The sequence below is a fragment of the Eubalaena glacialis genome, chromosome 19 (assembly GCF_028564815.1).
Source record: "Eubalaena glacialis isolate mEubGla1 chromosome 19, mEubGla1.1.hap2.+ XY, whole genome shotgun sequence".
In the NCBI taxonomy this organism is placed as follows: domain Eukaryota; kingdom Metazoa; phylum Chordata; class Mammalia; order Artiodactyla; family Balaenidae; genus Eubalaena; species Eubalaena glacialis.
In genome coordinates, this window is record NC_083734.1 from 10,848,401 (window position 1) to 10,857,686 (window position 9,286).

The window sequence follows — 9,286 nt, forward strand, 5'->3', positions numbered from 1 at the left end:
ACCATTTCAGGCCTTATGTTTTTCTGTTTTCTTTCAGCATCCTAGGTACTAGCCAGGGCCCGCCAGCATTGCTGGGATGAAGGGGGCAGGGTGGGGTGGAATCTGCAGTGAGTGAGCCTTGGTGGAGAAAGGGGGTGGATGGGCACTGCTGGGCCAAGAAAACCTAGAGGAAACAACTGAGGGAGGGCCGGGGCATCCTCGGCCTTAAACATGTGGGGCCCTGCACAGGGGCCATTTGGTTTCCACCCACTCCAGCCCGGCCAGGCCATGAAGGCGCCTGGCTCTAGCCTCTCTATATGCAAGTCCTGCATTGCAGGGGGCGGGGGGGTGTCTCTCCTGTTTGGCAACAAATGGATAAAGATCTTTTAGAGGCTCACAGGGCTAGAGGGTCACATGGGGCTGGGGTCCAGGAAAAACTGGGAGGTCAGGAAGACTGAATTGAGGTTGGTTCTTGCCTTCTGGAGGGTTGACATGCAACAGCCTGCCTGAACCATCTGCCAGCTCCTTCTGATGTCTGCCCGGTGGCCAGACCTACACACTTGTGCACATACGACTCTTGCGAAGCTGAATACAGATTTATCATTGGCAGTACGAAAGGATCGTAATAAAGCAATGGGAGCAACTTGTTTTTCAGATTTCCTCCTGGAGATGGGTGGGAACGTTTGTCACCATGGCTGCAGGCTCATGCCTACATACAGGGCGGGTAGGGCAGTTCGGGCACTTGGTTGAAGTAGGCCCCGAGGAAGATGAGGCTGGAGCCGACAAGGAAGAGCACCAGAGCGGCCCAGAAGCAGATGTTGTCAAGGGCCTTCCCCATGCGCACCCAGTCGGACACCTCCTGGGGAAGGGGCGGGCAAAGTTGAGTCCCTAAAAGCTGCAGGAGCCTGCTCCGAGTCAGGGAGAGCGGAGGCCCCCAGCAGCTCCCCACCTAGCCTCTCCGGCTCCTGCCTCACCTTGCCGGTGGCCTCCTGGTCTCGCGTGCTCTCGGCCACGAAGTTCACGGCATCCACACAGCAGCGGATCTCGGGGGCGGCGGCGCCCAGGTTCTGGCAGAGGGCAGCTGGTGGGAGCGACCCCGGGGGGTGGGGGGTGATTAGGAGCCTCTCCCGCTGCAGGTACCCCCGTTGGCCCGCTCGGGCCACTGCTCACCAGTCCAGGTCCCGTGCCGGTACCTCTGCCCCTCAAACATGAGCTCGCTCCGCAGCTTTTTCAGTATCAGCTCCTCCGCGAGGAGCAGTAGGCCCAAGGACGACGCCCGCCTTGGGGGCGAGGCGGCCCGGGGGACCTCGGGGGGTGCGCCCGAGCCCAGGAGTTGGGGCAGCAGCTCCAGTAAGACCTGTGGGCGGGCGGGCGGCCGGGGTGGGGCGGCGGGGAGGTTAGCTCGAAGCCCCGCCTCCCGGCCGGAGCCGCCCCCCCACACACACGGTGCTTACGTGGCGCAGCCGCGGGGACATGGCGTGTGTGGTGGGCGTCCGATAAGACACGTTGAGCACGATGACGCAATTCATGACAATGAGCGTGGCAACCACCATGACGAAAATGAGGTACCTAAGAAGCCCAGAGTTCGTGACGTCGCAGCCTCCCCACTTCCCCTGAGCCACAGAGGGGGCCACTAGTCCTCTGACCTCACAAACGCACCTCTCCGCAAGGAGTGGAGTTACGCCCCTTAGCTGCTACTCCTCTGCGGGGCCAGACGCGTCCCCCCCGCCCTTCTCTCCCCTCGCACCACCGGTGGCAACCATGAAGGGGACCCCCAGCTCCCTGGAACCGCTGCTGTGGGTCTACCACTTCCACAGCTCCACGGAGGTGCGCCTACGCCAATACCCACCCTCCACCCCCAAGGGTGGCACCTCGAAACGCTCTGGGACGGTTTCCAGCGTCCCCCCCATTACCTCTGCCCTAGGACCTGATGACCCCACAGTCCCTGTGCTTTTTCAGGTGGCCCTCCAGCCCCCGCTTCTATCTTCCCCGGAACTTGTGGCCGCAGCCCATGAATATCTGGAGCAGCGGTTCAGAGAGCCGAAGTCCCTGGAGCCGCGAGAGCCAGAGAAGCCGCCCGCCCCGAAGCCCACCCTGGGGCTGGTGCTAAGAGAAGCCGCGGCCAGCGTAGTGAACTTCGGGGCCACCTTGTTAGAGGTGGGGTGCCGGGGGTGCTGAGGAGGGGCGGGGAAGGGGGATGGAGCGGCAGGAGCAGGGACCTCTGCACCCCCGCCAACTCCTGTACCCCCGCTGCAGATCTCAGCCCTGTGGGTGCAGCAGGAGGTGCGGCGACTAGACGCCGGCCCGGGCCCGGCCCCAGACGCCGGGGATCCGGGTGGAGCCCTGGCCCGGGTAGCCCAGGCCGCGGGTCAGGGGGCTCAGCAAGCAGGGTCTACGGCAGGCGCAAGCGCCCGGCTTCTGCTCCAGGGGGCGCGGCTATGCCTGTGTGGACGAGGTCTGCAGGGATCCGCCTCATTCCTGCAACAGTGGCGACGCCAGCTGGGCCTCGGAACCCCCGGGGAACCGGTGAGTTGAAGATGAGGGGAGAGGTGGGGGCCAGAGGCGGCGGGGCGGGGTGGGCACTAAGCCGGCCCGCCCCCAACAGAGATACTCCGGAGACCTCCAGGTGGCATCCAGCAGCAGTACGGAGTACGGGGGACCGGAGAAGCCACCACCATCCCAGCCCCGCCCCGCGTCCAAATAAAGCCCAGACGGCGATGAGACAGCTGAGGCTTCTCCCAGAGTCATTAGGTTTTGGCCCTGCCCGCCCCTCCCCAACGAGCCCCTTGGCTCCACCCCATGCTCGTCTGGCTCCGCCCTTCACACTGGCCACGCCCCACGTAGGCATCACCGGGATCCACTCTGCCCCCACCTGCCCAGCAGCGGCACGCTCAGAGATGTCTCTGGGATTTTCTGGGCAATTAGGAACAAGAAGACGGTCTGGGCGAGCAGGACGTTGATGGAGACGGTGCATTTCTGGCCGCCGGCTGGAGGGAGTGCCTGGTGAGAGCAGGCCCCGCCCCCCAGGAGGGAGCCCGGGTTTGGGGTCTGGGCGACTCCATACCCTGTGCCGGCAGGAAATAGGCGAGCAGCACTAGGCCCGAGATGAGCACGCAAGGCACGATGATGTTAATAACGTAGAAAAGCGGCTTCCGGCGAATGATGAGCGTGTAGATGACTTCAGTGTCCCCTGGACCATCAGCAGAGCCACCGTCGTGGCGGCGGATCACCCCGGGGCAGAAGTTGATGGCCCACTCACCGTTCTCTGCAGGACGGGAGGCGCGGTCAGCTGGCTCTCGGGGGTGGGGCGCGCTGCTCTGCTCTCCATCCCCTATCTGACCGCGGGGGGGCCTGCAACTCCAGGCGAGGAGAGGATGCAAACCGTCTGGACAAGGGTGGGTGGGGCAGGTGGTCTGGATTGCTTGGGCTGGTCAGAAAGGGGCATTCCCAGAGAGATTAGGGAACCACCACAAGCGAGGAAGCTGGACTAGTCCGACGATCAAGAATGATTTCAGGAAAGGGTCAAGTTAAAAGCAGGGTTGCCAAAGTCAATCCCAGCATCGATGGCTTGGGGCAGCCCCACTCTGCAAGTCCCCTCTCTGGACCCTTCTAGAAGCGAGTTTTTTGGAGGAGGGGGCCTCACCAGTATAGGCCTCAGTGTCGATATCTATATTGCTGATGGTGTCACCATCGTCGTCCACAGCAAAGACGAGCTCCACCTCTTCTGCATTGTATGTCTGCGAGCTGCAGAGCCAGAGCCCGGACCCCCCACCCCAGAGGCTGGGACTCGGGCCTCAGCCTCAGGCCCCGCCCTGGAAGCAGGGATCTGGCAGGGGAATTAAGCTCCACCCGGCAACCCAGGCCTCGCCTCCACACCTGGGTTTCTACAACTACTTCTAACCCGCTAGGGCGGCCTTACCCCATTCGAATGTCTAGCTCCACCTCCAGCACAAAGCCCCACCCCGGATTAGAAGTCCCCCCCCAACACACACCTGGCCCCACCCCCTGCCCCCGTAATCCCACAAAGGTCCGGGCTGCTTCCCACCGGAAAACAAGCGAGCAGTTCTGCCAGTCGAAAGGGAAGTAGGTGACCTCCACGGCGCAGATACTGCGGTAGATGGCCGGGGGCAGCCAGCTCACGTAGCCGCCCTCCGAGACCAGCACGTTGGCTTCATAGGCCACACCGAACTGGCCGTCGATACTGTGGGCTCCGGGAAACCGAGGGTTTGCGCAGATCTGTGGCCCCCTCTCCCTCCCAGCAACCTGCCCCAACCAGGTCCAGCCCAGCCCCCCGGGCCTCGGCTTCCCCTCCAGTCTGGCCCCGTCCTCACTTGTTTTCCAGCACAATCTCTGGCAGCCATACGAGTTCTGAAGGGACCCGCAGGGTTTCTATGCCCCCAAAATCGCCCTTGCTGTAGTTGAGTCGGTAATCATGCCAGTCCTAAGGGTGGGGGAGGGGGACGGAAGGACGTGTGCCTTGGTGCCCAAGAGGAGTTTGGGAGAAAAGGGTCCCCTGGACAAGACCTCACACTGTTCCCCAGACTCCACTCACGATTCCAATCCAGACGCTGGTGGTGAGGGTCTCCTCTTTCTCATTCTGCGGATGGGAGATTAGGATGATGGAAGCCAGCTTTAGGATAGAGCTCAGCGGTTGGGACCAGAAGTGGGATTTTAGGGTCAGAGATGGCGCTTGGGGTGACGGTGGGGGTATCTTACCAGTGAGATGAGGTTGGTCAGGGTGACTTTGAGGGTGATGGTGACGGTGTCCCCAGGCTTCTGCACTGGCCGGCGTCCTGGGTCGTAGTTGTCGAAGAGGTGGTGGTAAAGACGCAGCTCCTCGTTCTTCCCTTCACCTCCGCCTGGGGATGGGGCCAAGCAGCGGGGTCACTGGAAATGGAGAGGCTAAGGAGCCTCTCCTCTCTGCCTCTGGATCTGCATGGCTCTGCTTCTCTGTCTGTCTCTGTCTGAGGCTGTGTATTTTTCCGTGTCTGTCTCCTGAACCAGTGATGTGCCTGGGGACCAAATAGCGTATCTCCGTCTATATCTCAGTCTCTGTCTTTGTCCTGTCCCTTTATGTCAGTATCCTGTGTGTGTCCGACCACTTCCCCCGACCCTGGTCCATACCGAGGAGCTGCAAGAGGAGCAGGGCGCTGAGCAGAGTCCCTGCCATCCCACTGTCTGGTCCCTGGAGTTATTCTGAGCTTTGGCAGGCTCTGACCGGGGCAGGCCAGGGTGCTGTGAGTGGGGGGGAGGGGGCTGTTAGTGGAGGAGGGTGTTAGTTCCGGGCTGGGTTAGGGACTGACACCTAATCCTCTTACTACCCCTACGGCAGCCAGGGACATCTTGGCTTCTTCCAGAGGCAGCTGCCCCATCCCAGCAGCCTTTGCCTGGGCTTCGGCCAGCTCCCCAGCCACAGACCCAATCCCCTCATGACTGGAACAGGCCTGATGCAGGTGGACAGGTCTTTTAAGAAACACCTGGAACCACAAGCCTGGCAGTGGGGGTGTGGAGGGCCCTGCTTTCCAATAATGCACTGGTGTCCTTTGAGTCCGCTGCCCTGTGCAGGTGACATCGCTTGCCGCCCATACTCACCACCACCCACAGCCCAGCCAAGGTCACACTAATGCAGTTTCTGCCGGCAGAGTTTGGCAAAAGCAGTGTCCATAAAATCTGGTAATGAGATAGGCGGTCACAGGGGGTTAGTCTGCAGTAACAAACTCCACCTGGCAAAGGAGAGGGTGCCACAGTACAGGGCCCACCTCCTCCTGCAACCCATCCCCATGTCTGCCCACTCTCAGGCGGTCGGGGGAGGGGGGGGCGGGGCACTCACCGGAGACACAAGTTTCTCATCTCTCTGCTGCCACCTTGTGGCCACATGCGAAAGTACTGTCTTCTCCACCCCAAACACACACACACACACCTTTCAGTCTTTCCTAAGTCTCCTTGGACCACCTTAATCAATCACTGGAGATGCTTATTTAAAATTCAGTTTCCTAGGCTCCATCCCCAAAGAATCCCAATTTAGTAAGATGGCAGAGATGGGGTGCCAGGAATCTGCTTTATTTAAGAAACTCCCCATATGTTTCCTTATGGGGTAGGAAGCACTTTTTCTGCCTTACACACTGCTTCCTCACACCGGTCCAGCAAAGCAGTTACCATCGTCCAGAATGTATGAAAGAGGACTCCAGGTCAGGTCCAAGGTCACGTTACTGAGTCCAAGCTCCTACTGCTCACCTCATGACAGGCCAATAAATCAAGTGACAAGTTGTTGGGGCAAGGAATAGCAACTTTATTTGGAAAGCCAGTAGACCAAGAAGATGGTGGACTAGTGTCTCAATGAACCATCTTCCCTGAGTCAGAATTCAGACTTCTTTTTTTTTAATTTTTTAACAATTTATTTATGGCTGTGTTGGGTCTTCGTTTCTGCGCGAGGGCTTCCCCTAGTTGCGGCAAGTGGGGGCCACTCTTCATCGCGGTGCGCGGGCCTCTCACTATCGCGGCCTCTCTTGTTGCGGAGCACAGGCTCCAGACGCTCAGGCTCAGCAATTGTGGCTCACGGGCCTAGTCGCTCCGCAGCATGTGGGATCCTCCCAGACCAGGGCTCGAACCCGTGTCCCCTGCATTGGCAGGCAGACTCTCAACCACTGCGCCACCAGGGAAGCCCCAGGCTTCTTTTATGCTAAAAGGTGAGGAGGTAGTCCTGGTTCCTGCCAGACTCTGGAGGGGATATGTTAATTTCCTCCTTCCTGGACTTCCCTGGTGGCGCAGTGGTTGGGAGTCCACCTGCCAATGCAGGGCACACGGGTTCAAGCTCCAGTCCGGGAAGATCCAACATGCCGCGGAGCAGCTAGGCCCGCGCATCACAACTGCTGAAGCCCGCGCACCTGGAGCCCGTGCTTCGCAACAAGAGAAGCCACTGCAGTGAGAGGCCCGTGCAGCGCAACGAAGAGTAGCCCCCACTCGCTGCAACTGGGGAAAGCCCGTGTGCAGCAACGAAGACCCAACACACAGCCAAGAAAAAAAAAAAATTTCTTCCTTCCTGCAGCCACTTACAGGTGGACCCTGTCAGGATGTTTCCCGTGAGCTAAACAAAGGTATTTTAGCTTAATGCTCGTTACCTGGGAGGCAGGGTTCCCAGAGATGGGCCATTATGTATGATTTAAGCTTATAGGCAACATTCCTTTAGTAATTAATGTAATAGAACACAAAGGTTCTTCCCTATTACAATTCCCCACTGTCAATGATCCATTACACAATCCTGTGGGAAAAAGGACAAAGCCCGCTCTACTACCTGGTGAACAGGGGTGACAAAGAGGTGATTATGGAATGGAATTGATCAGCCTTGGACAGGGACTATTCCTTAAAATCTTTAGTCAGTTGTACAATCCCCTTTCCTTTTTTATCTACAACTGTTTGAACCTGATGAAACCCCTTAGCCCTTTGTTGTCTAATTTGCAATTTAATTTGGGGTATTGGTTCCAGTTCCCAATACTTATCTATTAATTAATTTTGTGCCAGAATTACACTAAATTCCTGTGCTATTTATTTGGACAAAATTAAACAAATAGGTTGACACTTCTTCAGCTACAATGAAATTTTTTAAAGTATTGAGATTATAAAGAGCAACCTTAAGTCATCTAAGGGTTCACAAGCCCATTACTCTCTAGGCATCTCAGAAATTGGGTCATGGGCTTCCCTGGTGGTGCAGTGGTTGAGAATCTGCCTGCCAATGCAGGGGACATGGGTTCGAGCCCTGGTCTGGGAAGATCCCACATGCTGTGGAGCAACTAGGCCCGTGAGCCACAACTACTGAGCCTGCGCGTCTGGAGCCTGTGCTCCGCAACAAGAGAGGCCGCGATAGTGAGAGGCCCGCGCACCATGATGAAGAGTGGCCCCCGCTCGTCGCAACTAGAGAAAGCCCTCGCACAGAAACGAAGACCCAACATAGCCATAAATAAATAAATTAATTAATTAAGGAGTTCCTTTAAAAAAAATAAAAATAAAAAAAAGAAATTGGGTCATTTTTTGATGACAGTGGTGCTGCTTTAATCCGAGTGTGATGATGAATCCATGGCTTTACCCCAGCTAACTTTACAGACAAGTGTGTGGTAAGTAATACCATGTGTGGTCCTATTCACCTTGCAGTCAGCTGAAGTTCAGGCCCTGGTTCTCTCCAGGTTTTAAGGAAGACTCGGTCCCAGGTCAGAATGGATGTAAGGCTACGTTAGTTGGGTAGGCAGACCTGCTGGAGGCAAACTCATGAACAGAGGTTAATATAGTGCCCAAAGTTTTAATATAATTGGCAAATTGCTGGGTCTTTTAGAGCATTTGCAGATTCTCCTGCCTGGGAAGACACCTTGAATGGCCTACCGTACAGCATTTCAAAGGGGCTTAAAATTTAAGCCTGCTTCTGGGAGCCACTCTGATCCCAGAGTTGCAGGGCAACTGGCAAGGCCTTATGCCGAGTTAAATTAGTCTCTCGACATATTTTAGCAATGCTCCTTTTTAATGTATCGTTCATTTCCTTGGTTTTTCCTATCAATTGTGGTCTCCAGGATAAATATATTTTCCAATTAATTTGCAATGCTTTAATCCAAATTGGGGGATTATTTCCTTAAGGAGGGCTTTAAACACTCCTGAGGCTTTTTCTGTCCAGGTGGGCTATGCTTCCACCCGTCGTGACAAAGTGTCCACGCATACTAGCAGGTTATCTGAAATTTCCTGCAGCTCGAGGATTTGAGTAAAGTCTATTTGCCAGTTTCCTCTGTGCTGAGTCCCCATCTGGGGAGGTCTGAAACCCCACTCTTTGGCCCTTCTTTGTCCTTTTCTACACAGGAGATCTTGCCCCAAAAGACGGACTGGATACTCTGGCATCTATAAGAAACTATTCCAGGGTAAGTTTCCCTAGTTGGCATTCTAAAGCAATTTTGTACTCCTCCAAGGACTCCTGTGACTGGGATGGATTGAGATGTTTGCTGTGCCACCTTGGTGTTTACCACAGAGTATGTTGCACCTGTAACAGAAAGTTAATCAGCTCATTTCCCACTGTCAATTTTACCTGGGGCTCCTGTGGGAAAATTGGAATTGGGCACCTCAAGTCCAAGGGAGCCCCGCCCCGGGCCTCTTTGTTTATCAGGGTGTTCCTCTCTTTCTACCATCTGAGAGGCTCCTGACTTTTATTGGTTTCCTTCCTATTTAGCCTATGGCAATCTTTTTTTCCAGTACCTTTCCTCCTTACAATAAGTGCATTTGTTCCTTTCCCAATGGTGGCTGACCTCTCTTTGGGTCACTCACCGTCTGGCGAGTG

The 9,286-nt window shown here is 56.4% G+C and overlaps 2 protein-coding genes across 2 annotated transcripts; one reads left to right on the forward strand and one right to left on the reverse strand.

The window, feature by feature from the left end:
• Positions 1-79: 79 nt before the first annotated feature.
• CHRNE (cholinergic receptor nicotinic epsilon subunit) lies at positions 80-5,149 on the reverse strand. Its single transcript, XM_061174836.1, has 12 exons — positions 5,092-5,149; positions 4,696-4,826; positions 4,532-4,576; positions 4,311-4,420; positions 4,025-4,180; positions 3,623-3,723; positions 3,044-3,244; positions 2,852-2,966; positions 1,434-1,548; positions 1,150-1,336; positions 954-1,060; positions 80-838 (listed from the first exon to the last, which is right to left on the reverse strand). Exons 1-12 carry the CDS (start codon positions 5,147-5,149, stop codon positions 689-691), a joined length of 1,476 nt encoding a protein of 491 aa, XP_061030819.1. The 3' UTR covers positions 80-688.
• On the forward strand, positions 1,741-2,514 carry C19H17orf107 (chromosome 19 C17orf107 homolog). Its single transcript, XM_061176271.1, has 3 exons — positions 1,741-1,806; positions 1,939-2,136; positions 2,236-2,514. The coding sequence occupies exons 1-3, from the start codon at positions 1,741-1,743 to the stop codon at positions 2,512-2,514; spliced, it is 543 nt and encodes a 180-aa protein (XP_061032254.1).
• Positions 5,150-9,286: the final 4,137 nt, after the last annotated feature.

What these genes read in the sequence shown, in the direction of transcription:
- C19H17orf107 (XM_061176271.1), top strand. Translation starts at nt 1,741, where the DNA reads ATGAAGGGGACCCCCAGCTCCCTGGAACCGCTGCTGTGGGTCTACCAC. An exon ending in ACTTCCACAGCTCCACGGAG is followed by an intron (nt 1,807 to 1,938) that starts GTGCGCCTACGC and finishes GTGCTTTTTCAG; the next exon opens with GTGGCCCTCCAGCCCCCGCT. An exon ending in TCGGGGCCACCTTGTTAGAG is followed by an intron (nt 2,137 to 2,235) that starts GTGGGGTGCCGG and finishes CCCCCGCTGCAG; the next exon opens with ATCTCAGCCCTGTGGGTGCA.
- CHRNE (XM_061174836.1), bottom strand. Translation starts at nt 5,149, where the DNA reads ATGGCAGGGACTCTGCTCAGCGCCCTGCTCCTCTTGCAGCTCCTCGGT. An exon ending in AACTGCTCGCTTGTTTTCCG is followed by an intron (nt 3,724 to 4,024) that starts GTGGGAAGCAGC and finishes CTGGCTCTGCAG; the next exon opens with CTCGCAGACATACAATGCAG. An exon ending in TGTCCCCGCGGCTGCGCCAC is followed by an intron (nt 1,337 to 1,433) that starts GTAAGCACCGTG and finishes GCCCGCCCACAG; the next exon opens with GTCTTACTGGAGCTGCTGCC.